Below are 25,802 nucleotides of genomic sequence, written 5' to 3' on the forward strand. Positions count from 1 at the left end.
AAGATCCTCTCCATAACTAAGTTAAAAATTAGATTATCAATATCGTCATTTCCACGTGGTGCTTCTGGTGACAAACAAATGCTTGGAGGCCTTATAAGTAGGTTAATTTTGAGCCTCTGTCCCGAGAATCTTTTTTTAAAATTTATCCCTGGGTCAGGAAGATCCCCTGGAGAAGGGCATGGCAACCCACTACTGCATTCTTGCCTAGAGAATCCCATGGACAGAGGAGGCAAAGGATTGCAAAGAGTCACACATGACTGAAGTGACTTAGCACACATGCACACAGTTGAGTTACAATGTTGTTTTAGATTCAGTTGTCTAGAAAAGTTATTCAGTTATACATAGAGATATATTCTTTTTCATGTTATTTTCTATTATGGCTGATCATAGGATATTGACTATAGTTCTCTACGCTATACAGTAGGACCTTGTTGTTCATCCGTCCTATATACAATAGCTTTAATTAAAACACTAGAATCAGTGTAGTCAGTCCTTCCCCTCATTGTCCTTCTTCCTGGTCTCCTCTTATCAAATTCATGTCTACATTCCACAACTTCACTTTTGCAGGATCTCCTATTATCTTTTTTTTTATTGCCAGGACTATTACACTAGTGCTTGTCCTCATTACTGTTGACTTTGGTGATTATAATAGCTTCTTTTTCTTTCTAATCTCTGAGGTAACACAGACAGATTAATCTTTCTAATAATATACTTTCTTACTCAAGTTCTTTATTGAGTCCCCCCCCCGAACTGAATATAGTTAAAGCTTTTGTGTGTGTGTGCCTGTATGTGTGTGTGTAAATATCAGTGCTAGATGAAGGTAATATTTTTAGGCTCTCCACAATCTTAATTTTTCAACTTGACATCCCAATATAATCCTACCCAAACCTCATGTTCCTTCCAAACAGCCACATACCTGACCTGATTACCTGGTGGCTCCTACTGCTAGACATTCACTGAAAGGGTCTTCTATGTCTGGAGTACTCTATGAACTTTCCCCTCCAACTGGCAAAAATTCTCCCCAGGCTCCAATTCTAATTTCTATAAACATTTTCCATTAGGCTCTAACCACCTTCTCACCTCTGATCAATACTTTCTTTTTCTCTTCCTTGCAAAGTACTTAATTTCACACACATCACATGGTAACTTGAATTCCAGCTAGTTGTGCCAGCATATAAAGTGTCAAAGTATAACCTCCTTGAAGGGAAAAGACTGAGACTTACTCATCTTTGTATTTATCACAGCACCTTATATAACCTTATATAATCCTATAATAAGATTATTTGGTGAGAGAATGATTAAGTAAATAAATGGACAAATGAAGGAATATGTGAATAAGTGAATGAAGAGAGACCAGTGTTCACTCAAAGTGGCTGGAGCTGCTGTATAACATTAATGTTTTGCCAAGACATTCACTTGGCTATGTAGGAGAATTTGTATGCAAAAGCATATTTCTAATTCATTCAGTGCATTCTTGGTTACCTGTAAATAAAGTAACTGCCTTGTCAATTATCCATGGCAACTTGAAACTTCCTTAGAAGTAATGCTTAGCCAGATAAGGTTAATGAATGGACAAAACTGGAAGGAAGTAGTGGTGGAGGATGAGGTTATAAGGATTCAAACACTTAGCAACTACAAAAAAAGCTCTATCACAAAATCAATTTGAATTAAGAATCTCTGCCACATGCAGAAAAGTAAAAGGATTAAATAGTTACAATGAAAAGTTTACTGATAGCTCTTGATACCAAAGCCCTATTCTGCATCTGATCAAATATATTTGTTTCATCATATCTACATGAAAAGCAAATGACTGTGTGTTATTTGTGTTTTTGTTTTTCCTTTTCATATCAGTGCAAGCAGCTAATAAAAATTGAGCCTAATAACTTTAATAATTCCTGCTTAGAAATAACTCTAGTTCAGTTTTGTTCATCTTGCAAACACATGGAAAAACATCTCAAAGATGACATAAAATGAATGTTTGTGATGTGTGAGTGTAGAGAAAAATCATTACATCGGGGTATTTATTCAATGTTTATTATCTATTAATTCATCTTAATATCACCAAAATTATAAGGTAGGATCTGGAAAGGTAAACACATTGGGAAAAATCCATTCCTTTACTCAGAATGGACCGTGCTCTTCCTTGGAGCCACCAACAGAGTGTGGAGAGGGCAACAAAGCGATGGTTTACAAGTAAGGGATTATCTGAAAGGGCACAGTCAATCTTTTGGTATCTCCTGACTTGGAGGATTTGGATAGTTTGAGCTGACATAAGACTAATGAGGGAGATCTATCCTGCTTTTGAGTATACCTGGGAATGGCACTCCTGAGGCTAGACAGCCAGCACAAAGGGGAAGACATCGCATGTACTCCACTCCCATGGAGACTTCTCAGAAATCCTCCAAGAGGACGTAGCCCACTATGAGGCCGAATCACTAGGCTAGCCAATAATGAAGGAGTCCCTATGACAACTCCTGATCCCTACCAGAATGTAAACTCCTGGGATCAACAGGTTGACAGGAGGCAATAAGGCTGCAAGAGGAGCAATTCAAATATCTTACCATTCCATTGCAGCTCACTGATCTAAAATACCTAAAATTCAAATAGGCTTTGTCTTCCTCTGCTTCCATTATCGACATAAGTGATCGTTAGTTGTCTTCTTCTTTTCCATCGTCTGCTGTCTGATGGGAAGGAGGTGCAGTGGTTCACTGTGACTCTGGACTTGCTCTAGGATCCAGTGAGGAGCCAAGGGCGCAGCTATGTCCCTGCCTTTGTGGTTGGTCCTTCCCTGCAGCTCTGTGCAGATGGTTTGAGGTTGGGACCAAGTCAGTGGAGACAAATTAGGGCATAACATTAAACTCAGGAAGTCACGGTATGTACCAGGTTTTTCAAGTTGAAAGTACTCTTGAGAAAACAAAACACATTAAAAAGTCATTTGTGTATGAAGAGTTGCTGCTCACCTGTAGATGTTAAAAAGATTGTCTGAAGATTCAAGATGACAAACTTTATGATTACAAAAATTGTATCATCTCTCTATAACATAATTTCATTTTATGTCATAATTGTATTTTTAATTAAAATTTACAAAATATTTTAAATCTCAGACTGAATGGTGGCTTACAATACTTCATCTCTGTGCGGAAATCTTAGAAATCTGATTTGCAAGGCTTTTTTCTTTTAACTCCAAAAATATACTTTGGCTCCATAACAGTTAGAGTTGCTGGAAACAGCTGTTGGTAAGAATAATATTAAATACTGTCCATCTTCTTCTCTGCTCTTTGAATAAGTGTTACTTCTCCTTTCTACAGAAGATCGGTTTGCTTGACTTCCTCTGGTGCTCGGATAGGGTATAAAATTGGTACATCTCAGCTTAGTTCCTCAAATGCAAATAAAGATCACATGGTATGTGTGAGGGTCATACATTTCTCACTTTCATTATAAGCGAGCTTTCCCAAAACATAAACAGAACACTGGTACTTCGTGACTTCTTCTGAGAATTACTAAATCATCTCACTAAACTATCTCTTTTGGTCTGTACATGTTTAAACAATAGTTTAAAGTGTAGTATCCCTGGTCCATTTGTGGACCATCTTTACCTTGACTTTTTTTTTTTTAACACTCTCATCATTTAAATTGCTATTAATATCCTGCTATTCTTTCCATATAAAGAAGATCCTGCTCCTCAAAATTAATATACAAGAATTTATTCAGCTTATAGTAGCAGAACTTGCATAGATGAAAAAACAAACAGCAAACACCAAATCTGTATTAAGAACAATGATACCTCAAAACTTGTAAGCAAAGAAGGTCTGGAGTCTACTTCATGAAGGGTGTCAGTCTTAAAGGCAGCTTAAATTTAGATGAAGTAAGAGGGTCTCAGGGGGCTTGAGATCACATTTGAGAATATCCCCAGAGGCAAACAGTCTCAGAAGGCAGTAGGGTGAGGAAATAAACACCTAAGCATGAATTGAAAAAAAATATTTTATTTGATCTTTATCAACACTTAATTAACTTATTCTTATAAACAACCCTGTGAAGCAGACAGTGCTATTTTCCTATTTTATTGGTGAAGAACGTGAAAGCGCTAGAGATTAAGTGATTTAACAGACATGACCAGCAAAACTGATGCTACTGTTAACAACCACATCACTTTCCCCAACATTTTCCAGGTCATGACACATGCAGAACACAAAACTTGTGAATTAACTGGGATTAGTAGACCACATACCCAGGACCCTGAAACTGCTCTCTAGACTGAGAGGAATCAAGATCTTGGCACAGTGGTAACTTATTTGTATCAAAACTCAAAGCTTCTCAGCTATCCTACAGGTAAATTCTGTAGCATGCTGCTATGCCTGTGTGTTAGGAATTAAGAGGAGATACAGTAGAATGGGTAAAGAAAATTCAAATTACAGAAGGTTAGCTGAAAACCAAGTGAGATAATTCAGATTTTATTTGGTTGATGATAGGGTTCTTGAAGAAAGGCCTTATTTTAAGAGAATCTGAATAACTAACTGCATGTTTAAAGAATGATTTACAGGACTTCCCTGATGATCCAGTGGCTAAGACCCCACACTCCCAATAGAGTGGGGCTGTGTTCAATCCCTGGTCAGGGGACCAGATCTCACATGCTGCAAATACGACCTGGTGCAGCTAAATAAATACATAAATAAAATATTTTTTAAAAGAATGATTTGGAAGGAGCAAAGTCTTAAAGACAGTTTGTGTATCTGTTGACAGGTCAAAACTACCAGAACAATGGCAGTGTGGATGAGAAGGAGGAAAATAATTTTTTTGAGAGGAAGGAAAAACCACTAAGGTATAAAAAGTATTGGCATCTTAACAACAATTTGAATTTAGAATTCAAATTACCCAAAGGCTCAAAAACAAAGGCAAACCAAGAGAATGAGATATTGATGAAATGGCATCTTTGGGAAGAGAAGCTAATTTGGAGATGGTGATATGTAGGAACCAGTAAGAACTGGCTGAGGCTTCTTGTTATTGGAGGGGCAGCGGCTGGTTTGGAGACAAATGTTTTAAAGTCACAAGTCTAGAAGCAATACTTGAACTTGGTGGGCCTGGATGGCCTCCCTGGAGCAGTGAGTGTAGAAAGGAAAAATCAAAGGGTTAAGTATAAAACTCGCAGGATAAGCAGAGGGGAAATGCTGACAAAGAAATGTCAAGGGGTGGAGCAAGGATTTTGGCCTGTGGGAAAGGAAAAAAACAGACTGGCAACACTAGAAATCTGAGGTCACGTAATTTAATTATCCATGCTTGAGTTCTTTTACACTAATGCCCGCCATGTATCATCCTACTTATGTTCGATGTTTGAGTTCTTTTCATGATGGGAAATCCACACCTCCTCGGCAAGCCCAGTCCAATTTTGGAAAGTTCTGTGTATAGCTATATAGATGTATTCTTTAACTTCTACTCCCTGGATCCAGTTGTGGGACAGAATAAACTAGCTGCCCTTAACACAATAGCCTGTCACATATCTAAAGACAGTTGCCATGTAATGTCCCCTTCCATGCCTTTTTTTTCTCTCCAAGATGTTAAACATAAAACTTAGAATTTTTTATTTGTACCAAAATGAGTACAGTCATACTTCAAGTGGTGACTTTTGTGACCTGATTGAACTTGGGTCTCCTGTATTGCAGGCAAATTCTTTACCTTCTGAGCCACCAGGGAAGCCCACAATATTAGGTAGACAAGACTTAGCCAGGAAATTAGATACGCTGAAAGGTATTAACATATTATTCCCGACATAGTAACTCACCTGTCATGCCTTAGCACAGGATCATCTCAGGCATCATATCTCAAATTTCCAAGCCCCAAATATTTTGGGTCTGTCTTCCATAAGTAGTCACTCTTTCAGTCCCTACAATCACCTTGTATGCTCTTCTGATTCCACTTTTCCCAAGTTTAAGAGTTCAGTTCAGTCGCTCAGTCATGTCCAACTCTTTGCAACCCCATGGACTGCAGCACGCCAGGCCTCCCTGTCCATCACCAACTCCCAGAGTTTACTCAAACTCATGTCCATTGAGTCAGTGATGCCATCCAACCATCTCATCCTCTGTCGTCCCCCTCTCCTCCTGCCTTCAATCCTTCCCAGCATTAGGGTCTTTTCAACTGAGTCAGCTCTTTGCATCAGATGGCCAAAGTATTGGAGTTTCAGCTTCAACATCAGTCCTTCCAATGAATACCCAGGACTGATCTCCTTTAGTGATGGACTAAAGGATCTCCTTGCAGTCCAAGGGACTCTCAAGAGTCTTCTCCAACACCACAGTTTAAAAGCATCAATTCTTCAGTGCTCAGCTTTCTTTATAGTCCACTCTCACATCCATACATGACTACAGAAAAAACCATAGCCTTGACTAGACGGACCTTTGTTGGCAAAGTAATGTCTCTGCTTTTTAATATGCTGTCTAGGTTGTTCATGACTTTCCTTCCAAGGAGTAAGCGTCTTTTAATTTCATGGCTGCAGTCACCATCTGCAGTGATTTTGGGGTAGTGGTATAAAAACGTGTCACATAAGCCAAAAAAGGAAGAAGCTTTAAGAAGGAGGGGTTGGTCCATACTTCAAAGGGACATCAGGAAAGATGAAGAACTAGAGAAGGTCCTTAGACTTGACTGTGAGGAGGGTGCTGGTAGCTTAGGAGAAAAGTAATTTCATTAGTACAGTAGATTTGGAAATATCTGCCTTACTTACATCACAGTCCTAGAGGTGAAAAATGACCGTTCCATGAAGTAAAACACAAACATAAAAAAATGAGTTGCTTTTATAAAAAGTATACAATGCATTGCATTTACTAACTAGAAGCACTTTTGTTGATTTTATTGATTAATTATCTGTTGGCAGTAATGATCTGCTTTCGGACAACATTTATATTTTGCAGTATTTTCTCATATAGCTTATTGGAACCTGTGAGAGCCATGTAAAATTTCACAGATGAAAAAAAAAATCAGCTGTCTGAAAACTTGCCTGAGGTCACCAACACACAGAAGAATGAAACTAAATCCAATCCTAGTTTTCCTCTACACATATCTAAACATACTCCCATGCCAAGATTTCTTTGAGATGCGTGTGTGATGCAACTAACCTGGGGATTCCAACATGTCATAACTAACTCATCTGAATGAAGTCAAATTCATGACGTTGACCTTACAAGTGCTTGCTCTAATCAAGTTAACAAACTAGCTGCTAAAAAGCTCTTAGTCCAATGCACTGGAAGCAATAACATTGATAAACCAAATTAATAGTAGTAGTAGCAGTAGAATTAATCTCATGATCACATGCTAAAATTAACAAATTAGCCATAATAAAATGAACAAATATTTGGTTGCCTACTATATGCCAGGTACATACTCTTTTACTTAATACTCCTAACACCCTAAGAGTTATTTTTAACTTAATTCTACACATGAGCAAATGGAGATCTTCTCCAGTTTACTGGAGCAGAGAACAAAGATGTGAGACAAGATTCAATTTGTTTGTGAACTTCAAACATCAAATAATTGTATAAATTTTAATTTTATTTTTTCTGTGACAATGGAAAAACACAACAAAGGGGAGGTGAACTAATCCTTAAGAGAGATGAATGCATCCTCTACATGGAGACAATCTTTGTCCTATTTCCTCCCATTGTCAGTATCAGTTCTTCAGCATCATCTTTGTTTTTTGGCCTCTGATAGCACAGGGTCCATGGGGTGGTTTCACTGGCTTCCCTGCTCAGTTCATCTAGACTCTGTGACAGCTATTTTCATACCATCTTCTCTGATGTGCCAGAATCCTTCACTTCTCTCCTTCCCTATCCTGACCTGGTGATCTTGGAATAGTGAGGTTGTGTTACCCACTGTAGGATCATGCTGACTAATGAGCATACAGAGTCACAGAATGTCCACCGTAAACCCGTATATCTCATCTGACCTGGGACCTCACAGCTGCTCCAGGATTTTGATAGTCATGCTTGTTAATTTTCCATCACATTCTCCCAGTGGCTTTTTTAAATCATTTAGAGCCTCTGTGAGACCTTACGCTCCATGCCTCCCTGCCTTCCCTTTCATTACCTGTTGTCTGTTGTGTCAGGGAAGATAGTAAGACATCCTTCAGGCCCAACTGCTGCACCTCCCCTGCCCCCCACCTCCTCTCTATCTTCACCAACATTCCTCCTCTGTCTTTTGCTCATGGGAAACTGTTGGTTTCCCTCCCGGGTATCCTTACACTTGTTCAAAGATATTCCTTTACCATCTTTTCTTTACCCACACTCTCCTGACTTCTCAAGAAAAATGTGTCATTCTCTTGTTTGATTATTTCTTTAAATGTCTCCCTCTCTGTGACACCTTCACTTCTGCTTATGAACATGTTCACTTTTTCTGTGAAACAAAATGAAATGCAAATGAAAACTAAAATTTTCTCTAGTCTACTATCCTTTCACTGTGCTGCTGTATTTCTCAAAAAGAGAGATCATATCTCCTTACTCGTTTATTTGAGCACTAATTTCTCATACACTGCTTATTACCTTTCAACATGGCTTCTGCTCACCATGCATTCTAATCATTTTTATCTTAGAAAAGTGGATTCTAAGAACGGGTGCCCCAAAATGCAACCATGCCAAATCTATGTGCTTTAGTTATTAAGTTGTGACCGACTTGCAACCCATGGACTGGAGAGCACTAGGCCCCTCTAAAGCAGCTCTTAGAGGGAAGTTCATAACAATACAGACCACTCTCAAAAAATAAGAAAAATATCAAATAAACAACCTAACCTACACCTAAAAGAATTGGAAACAGAACAAACAAAACCTAAAGTCAGTAGAAGGAAGGAAATAATAAAGATCAGAGAGGAAATAAATAAAAGAAATTAAAAAGCAATAAAAAAAATGATAATAAAACCAAGAGTCAGTCCTTTGAAAGGTTAAAAATGGGTGCCAAATAGGTGCCAAACTCTGAAGCATGATGACTAGCTTTGAGTAAAGATAACATCCAAGTTAAATCATTACAAACACAGCAGTGTCCATAGATACTGTGCTCAAAGCTTGGAGATGAAGTATGGAGGAAAATATAAGTAGGGAAATGAGAATACAGCAAAAGAGAAGATGACATGAAATATGGGAAGAGAGTTGAAATGTTATTTGAAGGTTATGGGGATGATTACCTTAAGAGTTCCATGTTATAGAAATGCTTTGTCTCCAAAGCTAGTAGTTGTGGAAACCAAACTGGAGTCCTTGGAGACCTTAGCACATTCTGTAGGCTGCCTCCCATCTCTTTCCCAGTGTCACCATATTGCTTCAGATTTTATTTTTCAATTTTTATTGGAGTATACTTGATTCTTGATTTACAATGTTGTGTTAGTCTCAGGTGTACAGCAAAGTGAATCAGTTATATATATATATATATAGGGATATATCCACTCTTTTTTTAAGATTTTTTTTTCCATTACGGAGTTTTGAGTAGAGTTCACTATACCATACAGTAGGTCCTTGTTAGATTTCTGTTTCACAGATAAGTTCATCTGTACCCTTTTTTTGATTTCACATATAAGTGATACCCTATGATATTTGTCTTTCTCTGTCTAACTTACTTCACTCAGTATGACAATCTCTAGGTCTATCCATGTTGCTGAAAATGGCATTATTTTGTTCTTTTTTTATGGATAAGTGGCTCAGTGTTAAGAATCTGCCTGCCAATGCAGGAGACTGGGGTTGAATCCCCAGGGTTGGGAAGATCCCCTGGAGAAGGAAATGGCAACCCACTCCAGTATTCTACCTGGAAAATCTCATGGAGAGAGGAGACTGGCAGGTTACAATTCATAGGGTCACAAAAGAGTTGGACACAACCTAGTGACATTAAACAACAATATTACAAGGTATATATGTACCATATCTTCTTTATCCATTCCTCTGTTGATAGACATTTAGATTGCCTCCATATCCTGGCTATTGTAAATAGTGCTGTGATGAACATTGGAATACACATATCTTTTCAAATTAGGGTTTTCTCCAGGTAGATGCCCAGGAGTGGGATTGCTAGGTCATATGGTAACTCTTTTCAGTGTTTTTAAAAAGCTTCTGTACAGTTCTCCATAGTGGCTTTACCAACTTGCATTCTCACAAACAGTGTAAGAAGGCTTCCTTTTTTCCACACCCTCCCCAGCGTAAAGTGTTTATAGATTTTTTGATGATGACCATTCTGGCCAGTGTGAAGTAATTCCTCTTTGCAGATTCTTAATACCTAGATGTTTATAATCATTGTCCAAATGAGGTCCCTGCCTCCAGGTTCTTTTCTCTCTCTCCAGTCACCCCATGTGTTGATGCTAGTATCTGATTTTCTTTCCATGTAGCAAGAACTAAGAAAATGTGACTGAATGAAATAATGAATGAGTGAATGAAAAGAATTCTAAGTTGCCTAGTCACTATGGCCCTCACAAAGATTTTTTTTAATGATAAATTATAAAAAACAAACAAAAAACAAAACTCTTGCATAAAAAATATTATTCTACCTGAACCAAGATGTCTTGACAAATAGATAGGGGACAAGCAATGGAGGTCATTTTAAGGTATATAAGACTGAAAAAAAGAAAAAAAGCCTACTTTTCTTAAAACTTAAACATTAAAGGGGGCTTGAAGCTGAAAACACACACACACACACACACTTTCTAAAATTTAATTTGCTAAATGGTATTTTGTGGTCCACTCTTTACAGAAAGCTAGAAATTATATGGAAGTAGATGTTTATTCAAGTCATAAATGGTGAAAACCTAACACATAGTTGGTTGGACTATAAACAGCCAGTTAAAATACTAAAATGCCAATAAAATCTATGAATTCAACCTGTTCCTTCCACCAGGTGACAGACACCAATGTAGATCACCAATGATTTTAAAAATCACTTAATTCCCATAAAGTGAAAGTGCATCAAAATTATGATTATTTTACAATGCATTTTTATTACTGAACTCATTTTCTCTATATGATTATTATATTAGAAAAAGCATGTTTGTATTTTTATTACTATGTTTCCATTTAAAATTTAGCAATTATGGTTTGTGTGAAGTGTCAATTTAAGAATTGTTTAATTCTTTCTGTAATGGCACTATCACTTTATTTTTCATTTCTAGTAAATATTTGAATTTGATATTTAGCTTTCAAATCCATTTAGAACAGTCTCAACACAGTTTGAAAAAGACTCTTGGAAACCAACATGATTTGGATAATTTAGAAAAATTTCAAAATGCTAAAATCATGTAAAAAGAAATCTTGTGCAATAGAAATGAAAATGAACAAAACTTTTGATTTTCTTGATGGGAAATAATCTTCAGTTCAGTTCTGTTCAGCTGCTCAGTCATGTCCGACTCTTTGCAACCCCATGGACTGCAGCATGCCAGGCTTCCACGTCCATCACCATCTCCCAGAGCTTGCTCAAACTCATGTCCATTGAGTCAGTGATGTCATCCAACCATCTCATCCTCTGTTGTCCCCTTCTCCTCTTGCCTTCAATCTTGCCCAGCATAAGGGTCTTTTCCAATGAGTCAGTTCTTCACATCAGGTGGACAAATTATTGGAGTTTCAGCTTCAGCATCAGTCTTTCCAATGAATATTCGGGACTGAGTTCCTTTAGGATTGACTGGTTTGATCTCCTTGTGGTCCCAGGGACTCTCAAGAGTCTTCTCCAACACCACAGTTCAAAAGTATCAGCTCTTTGGCACTCAGCTTTCTTTATAGTCCAACTCTCACATCCATACTTGACTGCTGGAAAAACCATAGCCTTGACTAGATGGACTTTTGTCAGCAAAGAAATAATCTTAACTTTATGAAAAAAATAATAATATTGCTGCTGATGCTTCAGGTAATTTTCAGAAGAAAATTTTTAAAAGAATGTGTAAGACATAGTAAATCTTGACTATGATCAGGTTCAGTTCTGGTCAGTCTGGAATCAACAAGGTCCCTGTTTCCATCTGCTTATGATGAACTACTTTTTCAAGTTAGCAAAAATTCAGAGCCTCGGAATCATCTTGGCAGCTGTGCAGCATTTGACCCATTTTTTGGTGATAAATTATCAGATGGGATTAACTGCACATTTTTCTTTTTCAAATAAGAAACTTTTCCCCCTGTTCCTACAGACTTGTTATGGGTCAACAGGCATCAGTGGCAGGCCAGGAGGGGCTTTTGGTTTTATCATATGCTTCTCCCTGGAACCTTTAATTCAATTTTTCTTACTTGCAGAAATTGGGGTGATTTATTTTATAAACTTTGTTTTTATCATTGTTGATAACAGTCAGACATTGTCTTTAACTCAGAATCACCATAAAGTAAATGTTTCCTGCAAAGGGTCAGATAGTGAAAACAATAGTCTTTGTGGCCACATGCATCATCTTCAGGCCTACAGTTATAGTATAAACACAGCTCTTAACAATACATAAACATATGTGTGTGGTCCAAAAAAAAAAAAACATTATATGCCAAAACATGTATAAGGAAGTATCACACCACAGTGTGCTGGCCCATGATCTAAGGGAGGATCTCTGTGTGAAGTCAGTGAGAGAAGAGGTTCAAAGGACTTCAGAAATCTTAGCCATTCATGATGTATAATTTGTTAGGGTTCAGTTGCTCCAAAAATAAGTATTACATCAAAATGATGTGCTTTAATGGAAATATATACATTAACATACGTAAAAGAGATAACCAGTGTGAATTTGCTGTATGATTCAGGGAACTCAAACCAGGGCTCTGTGACAACTTAGAGGGGTGAGATGGGGTGGGGAGTGGAAGGAAGGTTCAAGAAGGAGAGGACATATTATACCTATGGCTGATCCATGTTAACATATGACAGAAGCCAACACAATATTGTAATTATCCTTTAATTAAAAATAAATATTTTTTTTTAAAAATTGGAGATGTACAGCTAAAAAAATGATGTGCTTTAGAAACCCAGATTTGCTTTCCCTAGTCACTTTTATAATAAGTTATAGTTTGTTGATTGAACAATTTCTTCACTCAACGAGCATCTACTGATCAATACTCTATCAGCAACAGGTATGATATAAATTATACTATACCAAGCCTTGATCCTAGGATCTACAGGTTTGGAGAGAGGACATATTTCAGTTTCATATTAAATAGGCTCTGAGATAATTTTCAGTTTTATCTTTTTATAAATTTTTATTGGAGTATAGTTGCTTTACCAAGTTGTGTTAGTTTCTCCTGTACAGCAAAGTGAATCAGCTATAATATACACATGTATCTCCTCTCTTTTGGATTTCCTTTCTATCTAGGTCACCACAGAGCACTGAGTAGAGTTTTCTGAGTTACACAGTTGATTCTCATTGGTTATCTATTTTATGAAATAAAGGAAAAGTGTTAGTCACACAACTGTGTTTGACTTTTTGCGACCCCATGGACTATAGCCAGCCAGATTCCTCTGTCCATGGAATTGTCCAAGCAAGAATACTGGAGTGGGTAGCCATTGCCTTCTCCAGGGCATCGTTCCAACCCAGAGATCGAACCCTGGTCTCCTGCATTGCAGCCAGATTCTTTGTCGTCTGAGCCACAAGGGAAGCCCAATCAATAGTCTATATATGGCAATCTCACTTTTTAGCTTTTCCCGAAGGCAATGGCACCCCACACCAGTACTCTTGCCTGGAAAATCCCATGGACAGAGGAGCCTGGTCGGCTACAGTCCATGGGGTCGCTAAGAGTCGGACATGACTGAGCGACTTCACTTTCACTTTTCCCTTTCATGCACTGGAGAAGGAAATGGCAACCCACTCCAGTATTCTTGCCTGGAGAATCCCAGGGATGGCGGAGCCTGGTGGGCTGCCGTCTATGGGGTCGCACAGAGTCGGACAGGACTGAAGCGACTTAGCAGCAGCCACTTGGCCAGCCTTTGACTGCTACCTCCAACACTGCTACTTTGTAACTCCATCCAGGGGAAGGCAGACACTGATTTTGAACTTTTCTGTGTTCTATATTTTCACTCCACCCAAAGAACTTTTGAAGTCAGTGTTGCTCTTTGCTTACTTTGTCTTTATTTAAGAAAAAGAGATTCAAAATATTAGCATACTGTGTCATACATACTTCTTTATTTTGAAGTTAGGGGAGGGTTGAGTTTCAATTCCTGTTATCTCATTGAAGTAACAATCTGACCAACCAACCACTGCATTTCCCCTGGGAGACAGTTGAGCTAGATAAATATATTTTAAAATCCACTTTTTAAAAAGCACTGCTTCTGGTGAAGATGGCTGAAAGGAAAGAACAGCAGTAGTAATTCAAATATTCTTCCAGTCTGTCACTATGTGTGAGCTCCAAAAATAACTATACAAGTGTTCTGGGAACATTCCATTCATATTTGTAACAGATTTTAAGCAATATTTCTAATCAAATTTAGGAACAATTCCTACAGCTTCTAGATAATAAGAATTATTGAAGTTGTAAGATTTGAATTTGTGACCTCATGTTATGAAAAGCTTATCTCATCCAATGAGGAAAACAAGTTAGTTGTTAAAATTTGAAGATGAGAATAACTGACATTTCATAGACTGAATCTATGACATTAGAAATCATAGTAATTCAGTAAACTACTTGAAATAAGAATTTCTAGGAAGATGTAGTAATTAACATTTTAAAACAGTAGCTGAACTTTACTGTTTACTCTAGCTGAACTTTCTGTAACTGAAGACTTTCATGACAATGATGATTATTAAAGTTTAGCCCATTTGTTGTGAACAAATGTGTGCATCTTCCTAGGAAAATCTTTGCAATATTTGCAAGCTGATACTGTCTATATTCACTTTATTCCGTGGTAACACATTAAAATTTTTCAGAATTCTTTAACATTGGTAGAATATCATATGTACTAAATTATACACCCTCTAAAACTATTGCCAAAATAAAACAATGAGATTACCAGATTCCAACATTCCTTAGAATACTAAATTGTAACTTTAATATATGAAAGAAAGCTTGTGCCTGTGGACACTGACTTTTTTTTTTTTGGAGTATAATTCCTTTACAATGGTACACTAACTTTTATTTTTTTATTTTTTGAACTTTTTATTTTGTGTTGGAGTATAGCTGATTAACAATGTTGTGATAGTTTCAGGTGAACAGTGAAGGGACTTAGCCGTACATATACATGTATCCATTCTCCCTCAAACACCCCTCCTATCCAGGCTGCCACAAAACACTGAATAGAGTTCCGTGTGCTATATGATAGGTTCTTGTTGGTTATCAATTTTAAATAGAGCAGTGTGTACATGACCTTCCCCAACTCCCTAACTATCCATCCTTCCACCCCTTGCAGCCATAAGTTTGTTTTCTAAGTCTATGAGTCTCTTTCTCTTGGGACACTGATTTTTGACAGATAAAAGTGGGGACACAGCTCAATAGTTAGTCTGTTAAAATTGATTTCCCTGAAGGAATTATTGGGCATTTTTGATGTACAGATGTGTAAAGCCCTAGGATATGACCTAAGAATCCAGCAATGACTAATGCAAGTGAAAGGAAATTAATATTGACCACATATTTAGCTCCAGCATTAAGTTGAAGTGAAATATTCGTGGTTCCAAATATGAGATTGTAGATTCCAATAAGCCTAGGATGCTCAAAGAGGAGGATATGGTGTGCTCCCTGGGAGATCTCACCCACCTGCTGTGTCCTCCCCAGGATCTGTCACTGCGAAGGGGACGAGGAAAGTCCACTCATCACGCCCTGCCGCTGCACAGGCACCCTACGCTTCGTGCACCAGGCCTGCCTGCACCAGTGGATAAAGAGCTCTGACACACGCTGCTGTGAGCTGTGCAAGTATGACTTCATCATGGAGACCAAGCTCAAGCCCCTGCGGAAGGTACCGTGTTGCCTGGACTAGTTTAAGAGAGCTGGCAGAATAGGCTTCTCTTTTTTTAATTGAAGTATAGTTGAATTCAGCAAAAATTTACAATGTTATGTTACTTTCAGGTGTACACCAAGGTGATTCAGTTATGTATACGTATTAAAAACACATTTCCACAATAAGATTTTGCTAACATGCTAAGATCCACTAAGACTACACATCATGTGTTGGGCTCAATATGGAAAACGCAGTCAAGTTTTCCCAGATAATTCTCCATACTTCTGTCTTAGGTTCTGGGGCCTCTGATTTTTGTGTCACTTTTCAAAGTCAAAAAACCATACGCATGTGTATGTATGTGTGCACATGTGTATGCATGTGTGTATGTGTTTATGAGTGTATCCAAAATATACCTATGGGTCAATGTAACTAAATTGATGGACAGGGACTGTGAGAACATCATCCTTACTGAAATCAATTCCCAAGAAGGTTTGATAATAGACCACAAACATTAAATAATATGAAGTCATGTAATGTTTTGAAAACCAAGCATTTGGTAAGAAAGAGAATGATCTCTTTTATAAGATATGGAGTCTTTCTTGTGTTTGCCTTTATCTGGGGATTTGGTTTTGTTGTAGGAGTGTGTAAGTTCCTCAATTCTGTCTCGACAAGACAAAAATTTGAAGCAACGGATGTTAAAGCCCTCGGACAGACTATGTCACAGCTCTAGGACAGACCAGACAGACAGTGCCTCAGCTCTTGGACAGACAGTGCTTCAGCTCTTGGACAGAGAGTGCCTCAGCTCTTGGACAGACAGTGCCTCAGCTCTTGGACAGACCATTCCACAGCTCTCGGACAGATCGGATAGACAGTGTCTCAGCCCTCGGACAGACCGGACAGACCGGACAGCCAGTGCCTCAGCTCTCAGACAGACCAGACAGACTGTGTCTCAGCTCTTGGACAGACTGTGTCACAGCTCTCGGGCAGACCAGACAGACAGTGTCTCAGCTCTTGGACAGACAGTGTCTCAGACCTCAGACAGACTGTGTCACAGCTTTCAGACACACCAGACAGACTGTGTCACAGCTCTCGGACAGACCGGACAGACAGTGCCTCAACTCTTAGACAGACTGGATAGACAGTGTCTCAGCTCTCGGACAGACCGGACAGACTGTGTCTCAGCTCTTGGACAGACTGTGTCACAGCTCTCGGGCAGACCAGACAGACAGTGTCTCAGCTCTTGGACAGACAGTGTCTCAGACCTCAGACAGACTGTGTCACAGCTTTCAGACACACCAGACAGACTGTGTCACAGCTCTCGGACAGACCGGACAGACAGTGCCTCAACTCTTAGAGAGACCAGACAGACAGTGGCTCGGCTCTCGGACAGACTGTGTCACAGCTCTCGGACAGACCAGACAGATTGTGCCTCAGCTCTTGAACAGACTGGACAGACAGTGTCACAGCTCTTGGACAGACTTTTTCACAGCTCTTGGACAGATCGGACAGACTGTGTCTCAGCTCTTGGACAGACAGTGCCTCAGCTCTTGAACAGACTGGACAGACAGTGCCTCAGCTCTTGGACAGACCAGACAGATAGTGCCTCAGCTCTTGGACAGACCATGTCTCAGCTCTTGGACAGACTGGACAGACAATGACTCAGCTCTTGGACAGATCATTGTTACAGCTCCGTGTTACAGCTCAGTTTTATTTAGAAAATAAAGGAAAATACATCCTCGAGGCATGAGGGCATGCCGACTCAAAAGAAGTGAAGAGAAGAGAGAGAGAGAGAGACCCCTGGCCCTTTGGCTCCTTCTTTTATATATATTTTTTCCTCCCCCTGGGCCTGCCCTATGTAAAGTGGGCTAGCCAGGAGTGCTGTTTGTTCTACCTGAGGTCCTTACTCCGGTCCTTGGACCTTCTTTTGTTCTATTTTCGCAGACTTTTCCCTTCCTTGTCTTTTAGCCACCGCCATTCTGGACTCCTTTTTTCCTATTCTAACCACCCAGCAGTTTGATGATTCATGTAAGAAAAGGATCATTTTCCATATTGTGCATCAAGCTGTAAGAGAGAGGTAGTATTTTTAACTATAAACTTAACTTTCAAATGTCTCATTTGTGTTATATTTTTCTAAATAATGAAGATAATAATTGAGATAAGTATAAAGTTAGCATCTAACTCAATGCTGGAAAAGGATAGATTGTAAAGGAGCAAATGAAAACAATGAACTTTACCTAATTAATGTGTGATAGTTTTGTCACTGTTGTTCAGTCGCTAAGTTGTGTCTGACTCTTTGTGACCCCCATGGACTACAGCATGCCAGGCTCCTCTGTTCTTCGCTATCTCCCAGAGTTTGCTCAAACTTATGTCCATTGAGCAGATGATGCTATCTAACTATCTCATCCTGTGCTGCCCTCTTCTGCTTTTGCACTCAATCTTGCCCAACATCAGGGTCTTTTCCAATGAATTGGCTCTTCATATCAGGTGTGATACCGTGACCCTGAATTTTGGGTTCCCAGGTGGTGAGTGGTGCTCGTGGTAAAGAACATGCTTGCCAGTGCAGGAGGTGTAACAGACACGGGTTTGATCCCCAACTTATTTTTTTGCCTAACTCCAGCCTTACCTATATGGATACTTCAATTTCCAAAAGAGAGTATGGAGACTACAATTTAAATAACAAATCTGGCTAGAGTTGCATTTTCATTTAAATTTCACACAAAGAAAAAGTGGATAACAGTGATGGGTTCCAGGGCAAGCAGAGTGTAAATCAAACAAGAATTTTCCAAAAGTATCCAATTGGTGGCTGGCTATTGAAAGTCTTCATTAATTCTGTAAATTATGGAGAGACAGAATAAACAGTTACTGCTTTGTGGTAGCTGTGATTTTTAAAATCTGCCTGTGGTTATAGATGTCAAAATTAGTGCACAAAATATCTTTGAGTTATGGATTTTCTTAACATATGGGGTTACCTGAGTGCAAAAAGGTGAGACTCTGTTCCTCCGGGTCCCAAAGCAATCTATGCCAGAAATAGAAATGGACCCTTCCTCCTTGTCCTTTGCTCTATCTGCTGAAAGATGCTGTGTGCTGTCTGGAGCTGCTAAATGGCACATGATGCTTTGTGATTCTGTTTTTTTCTTCTTACCCCTCAGGGAAGTACCAATTGTTTCATGATATCTGTATAGTTCTCCATTTTTTTCAACATACATCTGTACAAAATTTTCATTTCAACTCTGTCAAAAATAATATTTCAACTTGAGAACAATCTAGAATAAAATATTCTAATTTCCTCTTCTTCATACCATCTACTGTCATGGTCTGGCTGTGGGTTGGAAAAGAATTTCCAGAGATGAGACAGAATGAGAGGGAAATAAAGTTTATTAGAATGGGAGACACCATTAGAACATCATGCCAGTTCAATGGAGAACTGTCACTGAACAAGGGGTCCTTAGTCCACTTTCATACACAGGGTACAAGGACTGGGATAAGGGTCTTGCAGATCATTTGCTGATTGGATGAGGCACGTATACTGAGTGGGGAAAGAGTAAGGCAAATACCTTCTCCCTATGGGGTTGGAGGGGAGACAGGTTATACTGCCCAGGAAGACCTGAAATCTGTTAATAGTTAAAACGTGGGGGAAGGAAAGATGATAAGCGTATGATTTTTCTGTTCCTGCATTCCAAGACCCTTCTTGGTTTTATCTGTTCTTTTCTTCCTTGAGTCACTACATTCCTCCCTCCTTTATTTTTTAGGGCCGATTCTTTGGCCCCTTTTGATACTCTGCTCATGTCTAACTATCTACCTATTTCCCTTCTCAGGCATTTGGGAACCCAGTCTCAGGAGTAAAGGGGTGATGACTGCTCTGGGTTCTTCAGGCATACAGGGGTGATGTGGGGCTCTGGATTCCCTTTGCTTGCTCTCTGTCAGGGTGCATTTACGGAGGGAGATGAGAGTCCGTGAATGATAAGGTGGTTTGTGTCAGCATCGTCTGGGTGTTGGCCAGGGAATATTCTTGTCATACTATCACTTGGAGATTTGTTGTATTCTAGAAGAAACAAACTTAACAAGAAAGTTAAAGATATATGGCTCAAAGATTAATAGAAGTAGAAAAGCTGCTGGGGAGCTAGCCAGGAGAACCAGGACTAGACATTGGTTCGTGACATTAGTATTTCTCTAGATATGAGAAAATGCAAGAATTTGGGTTCATAAAATCTTTATCTGAAAACACTTGATTCTCTGAAGGCCGATTCTTCTGGGTTTTTCCCAGAGCACAGAGTGCCTTATTGCTAAACTCCTTTCAGGGTGTGTCAGCAGCTTGCAGTGGTCATGACATAATCTTTGTAGAGGCAGCTGGCAAGTGCCAACTTCCACTCAGCAGGGTCCCTTCATAGCCACATATATGACCATGCTTTGGGGGCATTTCATGGCCATTGTGTCCCGCGGTGCTGGGAAGGCTCATTTCCAAGTCTAGGGACGATCCCATTGATAGGCCACTTCGTGTGCCTATCACTGGACCAGGCCTTGCAAATAGCAAAAGTCTCTGGACCATACCTGTCTCACTAGCCCCTTGATTCTTGAAAATATTCGCTCTTGTTGCTTCTTCCCTTATCTAGAGTTATATTATTACAATCATTGATTTCATACAGAGTAACATAAGAAACAATCTTCTGAAACAAGTGACATAGAAAATTATACAGCTAGCAGTTATTAGTAAGGTCACAAGCCATAATTTAAGTCAAGAACATTCACTAGGTATAGCCCAGTATATCCCAGGTCATCTGACTTACTTAAATGAATATAGCCAGGTGTGAATCTCCTGGTTGGACATCATGGAGCATCTGACCTTTATCCAAAGATTGGTTATTGAGATAAGCTTTAGAAACAAACTTAGAGTATCCTTTATAATAACTTAATTAATTAAACCTTTTAGCAATATAACATAACAACAAGGAACTAACTCAGAAGTGAGTTGTAGTAAACACAGACCTTAATTAACAAAACTAGAACTTAATATTAAGTGAAATATAATTTTTTGTTATTGTGAGAGCATTAACCCTATAGCCAGGGAAGGCTTTAACTCATCAAATAAAAATGAGGTTTGTCAGGGAGGTGGGAAAATCCAAGTGGCTGTCCTGGATTTCCCATAGCCCTGACTCTTTGATATACAGCTATTGTTCATCCATTTTTACTTTCCTGATTTAGGAATAGACTGTTGCCATGTTTTAAAGACATCAGGATAGCAGAAGTCTAACCATGAGGGCTTATTTTTTGTAGAAGCAGAATGAACTTTGTCTACATGTACCATAACCTTAAATAATGCTTCTTTACTTTACCAAAGTAACAAAAGATTTTAAAAACAAATATAAACCACTTAAAGGCAAATAAATTCATAATCTGTTATCTAAAGCTGCATTCTAAGAAAACTTTGTTCCCTTAACATACAGAGTAAACTAAATTCCATTCAGTTACCAGTTTCAGTTCAGTTCAGTCGCTCAGTCTTGTCTGACTCTTTGCGACCCCATGAACTGCAGCACACCAGGCCTCCCTGTCCATCACCAAATCCCAGAGTCCACCCAAACCCATGTCCATTGAGTCGTTGATGCCATCCAACTATCTCATCCTCTGTTGTCCCCTTCTCCTCCTGCCCTCAATCCTTCCAAGCATCAGGGTCTTTTCAAATGAGTCAGCTCTTTGCATCAGGTGGCCAAAGTATTGGAGTTTCAGCTTCAACATCAGTCCCTCCAATGAACACCCAGGACTGATCTCCTTTAGGATGAACTGGTTGGATCTCCTTGCAGTCCAAGGGACTCTCAAGAGTCTTCTCCAACACCACAGTTCAAAAGCATCAATTCTCCGGTGCTCAGCCTTCTTTGTAGTCCAACTCTCACATCGACACATGACTACAGGTAAAACCATAGCCTTGACTAGATGGACCTTTGTTGACAAAGTAATGTCTCTGCTTTTTAATATGCTGTCTAGGTTGGTCATAACTTTCCTTCCAAGGAGTAAGTGTCTTTTAATTTCATGGCTGCAATCACCATCTGCAATGATTTTAGAGCCCCCCCAAAAATAAAGTCAGCCACTATTTCCGTTATTTCCCCGTCTATTTGCCATGAAGTGATGGGACCAGATGCCATGATCTTAGTTTTCTGAATGTTGAGCTTTAAGCCAACTTTTTCACTCTCTTCTTTCACTTTCATCAAGAGGCTCTTTAGTTCTTCTTCACTTTCTGCCATAAGGGTGGTGCCATCTGCATATCTGAGGTTATTGATATTTCTCCTAGCAATCTTGATTCCAGCTTGTGCTTCCTCCAGCCCAGCGTTTCTCATGATGTACTCTGCATATAAGTTAAATAAGCAGGGTGACAATATACAGCCTTGACATACTCCTTTTCCTATTTGGAACCAGTCTGTTGTTCCATGTCCAGTTCTGACTGTTGCTTCCTGATCTCCATACAGGTTTCTCAAGGGGCAGATCAGGTGGTCTGGTATTCCCATCTCTTTCAGAATTTTCCACAGTTTGTTGTGATCCACACATTCAAAGTCTTTGGCATAGTCAATAATGCAGAAATAGATATTTTTCTGGAACTCTCTTGCTTTTTCGATGATCCAGCAGATGTTGACATTTTGGTGTCTGGTTCCTCTGCCTTTTCTAAAACCAGCTTGAACAGCTGGAAATTCATGGTTCACATATTGCTGAAGCCTAACAAACAAACAAAATTTGCTTATCAGTTAATCTTAGAAAAGTCTTTTCTATAAATCTTGAAGTAGCAGTATTCTTGCAAAAGCATCAGAGTGAAACCATAGAAGGCATGTTTTAAAATCTGATTAAATTGCAACTGACAATGTAGCCTGGTCATTGCTGTGATTTGTAACACTTTAACATGGTAACTAGAATTATAATTGACCACATTTTATCAGGGCATATCAGATATATATGAATTCCACATAATTTTAGGATATCTATATTAGTAACATCAACCATACAGTATAATCTGAGAAGATTTATCACCCCTTCAACAGCACTTCCCATGTAATTTAACATGTCCAATGAACCCAGATAGTTGAATAGCTCTTTGGGATGTCTCAGGGCCCTCTGAAGCAGCCCAAAGACAGCTAGAAGTCAAATTATTTAGGAAGTTTTGTCAATAAATATCAAAAGCATTTATAATACTGTCAGATAGAATCATATAGATCACTGTGAAACATTATATTCACTTAACCAAGGTAAGAAAATTTCAAAGGTAAACATAGACGAGATCACTTCAGGGGTAAAGAAACTTAAAATTCATTATCAAAGACAGTTCAACAACTCAAGAAAACTTGTATTTACGCACAAAACTCTTCCCTTGGGGTTCACTTTCCATAACACCTTTTCACATTCTGTACCCATTACTTTGTTCTCCCATCCTGAAACAGCCACCTGTAAGTCAGATCTATTTCTTTTTCCCTTCATAAAATGTAATTTCATTCCTCATACCTTCTTTATTGAAAACACACACCCTACTTTCCTTAAGCAGCCAAGAACTGACTTTTATATTAGCATTCTATAGATTGGTGAACATAAATACCAGTAATAATTTCTAAAAAAAATTCTAGAGAACATCTCAGGATAGCATCAAACATTATTCATTAATAGTCCAAAATCTCTAGTTTCTCTGTCTGTAAGAAGAAGTTAGTGTTCAGTAATGAATGTGTCAGAATCTTATTTTATTTGGAAATAACTTGACTATTCAATAAGCTTCTGTCACTTAGCTTAGCACACTTCTAGAAATTCGGGTTACCAAAATCTGGAGAGACTATTTTAGACAGACATTTCTAAAGTGTAATTATTCTTAATAGTTTATCTAAAAACTCATATCTCATTTACATTTTTTAAGAGTTTTGTTCTTTCTCCCCCCCCAGAGGTACTTTCCTTGTTGACAAACTTGTAACAGATATAACAATATAACAATATTTAGCTTATAATAAACCTAGGCACAGTGAAAATCCTATGCTTAATGACTGTTAGACATGTCTTTATTAGATTAGCAAATAAACATTAATACTAGTTATTTAATATTGAATATTTCCCAGTTTGTGTGAATCTGAAATTCATTTAGGTTAATTTCTCTTGTATTTAGAATTGTCTCATTTGTAAGAGCTTACTTTTCTTTAGGCCAATTAAATTAGAACTTATTTACAACTTCAGCAATATTAAAAAAAAAAAAAAGTCACACATTAAGACATACATAAATCCAGACAGACAGAGATCTCATAGTTTTCTGCCTGAGATTTAAAACATCTCTTTGACCCCTTTTTTTTTTTTTTGGCTTAAAGTTCTAATTGCCCAAGGCTGAGGTCTCAGGCAAAGTGGGCAGTGTATTTCAAGGACAAAGGAAGGGTTAACTTCAAGCTTTTCCTTAGTCAAACGTTTTAACAAGCTAGTTGTTTTTAATTGCATATGCAAAAAGAACTGGTTTTGCAGTTTCCAAGAAAAAAAAATGATAATTTTAACCAATTTTCCCTGGAGCCTAAAGAATATTATGGCCATCCTGTATCGAAAAGTCATCTTTCCTTTCTGAAGTCATAGTTTTATAGCTGAAATATAGACCAAATAGTACTCAAATTGACTCTGATATTAGGGGCAGATCAGCTGATTAAAATCTTGGATTGTCCCTCTGGGGGGAAGTGAGGTCTTTGTCCCATCAGAAGAATCTGAAGGGCTAAGGGAACTTGTAGGAATTGTTCCTTCCCCACCCTGAGAAACTGGAGTAGTTAGAAGGGAATTCTTTAGGATGTTCAGGAGTGGGGGAAGCTTGGTTCCCTCCCCACCTGAGAGATAAGCGTAGTTAGAAGGGGATTCTTTAGAATGTTAAGAGAGTTTTTGATCCTTCAGGCTTTTGAATATAGGAGAAAGACCTGGACCAAAGGTAACCTCAGAATCCTTTCCTAGAGATCATGTGGATATGAAAGATCGAGTAAGGGTCATCTAGGAAGTCTGATGGAGAGAGACAGAGGGGGACAGGACATAGGGAGGCAACAGAACGTACGGAAATTCTGAGTCTTTTCCCTGCTTTTGGCAAAAGCTAGTGCGCCACTCAGAGACCATTTTGGGGGGTTCCCCCAGTTTGTATTGGGGCCAGGCCTTTTGCAGGGTCAAAATTTTCCAGTTTCTGAGAATGTAGCCAAGGGATGAGCCTGAGAGAGAGGCTCCCGGGATGTACCAGAACCCACTCTTAGCCTATCTACCATAGAATGGGGGTACTGAGAGTCACCGGCTGACTGAAAGGTGTCCCTTTTGTCCCAATGATCTCTTCGTGTGACTAATGGCACAAAATGGCTGACCATCCCAACAATCATGTCCAACAGTGAGAGGTGACCTCTGAGAACCGTGCAGCTGAGGCACCATGTGACCCAGGCAGAGAAAGACAGAGATTCCGGGGAGCAACCAGGTGACTCACCGTTTGGCAATTCCCTGAAAATTGGAAGGCATTCTTGGGATGGCCCAGAGGCAACACCTAGACTCTTGCAAATTAATCTAGACCGAAAGGAAAAAAGTGAAAGTGACAAGGAAGAAGGCTGAGGAATCTGCCTTACAATCCTATCAGGGAGGCTGTGGCCAGGGGATAAAGGTCTCTGTTTTGCTTCAACCACTACATGCCTGACCCATGCCCACACAATAGTGGCTGATTTGGTCCTCAGTTGGAAAGAAGACAAAAAAGAGACCCTCACCTGTTCAGGTAGCAGCTACTGGGACACAGTGAGCAGTGGGGCCTTTGGAACACACCAGAGGGTAACCCTGGCCAGAGTTCCTCAGTTACTTCCACAGCACTTGTCTGTTCGCAGAGGGTCCCTGTGAAAAAGGAGAAGTGAGGAGGTAGGAAAGAGACCTTAAGTTCCTGGTACAGGCCACCAAAAGTGTCGTGGTCCAGGCACAGGTTGGAAAAGAATCTCCAGACATGAGACAGAATGAGAGGGAAATAAAGTTTCTTAGAATGGGAG

At 39.1% G+C, this 25,802-nt stretch overlaps 1 protein-coding gene across 3 annotated transcripts in view; it reads left to right on the forward strand.

Annotated features, from left to right (window-relative positions):
- The window catches only part of MARCHF1 (membrane associated ring-CH-type finger 1), a 444,124-nt gene that overhangs the window by 342,758 nt on the left and 75,564 nt on the right, over positions 1-25,802 (forward strand). For all 3 annotated transcript variants that reach the window (XM_081563691.1, XM_081563818.1, XM_081563751.1), the window contains one exon: positions 15,660-15,840. In XM_081563691.1, coding sequence (XP_081419817.1) covers positions 15,660-15,840 — 181 coding nt within the window. The remainder of the gene's footprint in view (positions 1-15,659; positions 15,841-25,802) is intronic.

The sequence above is a fragment of the Giraffa tippelskirchi genome, chromosome 1 (assembly GCF_054371585.1).
Source record: "Giraffa tippelskirchi isolate mGirTip1 chromosome 1, T2T-mGirTip1v1.2.pri, whole genome shotgun sequence".
Classification (NCBI taxonomy): domain Eukaryota; kingdom Metazoa; phylum Chordata; class Mammalia; order Artiodactyla; family Giraffidae; genus Giraffa; species Giraffa tippelskirchi.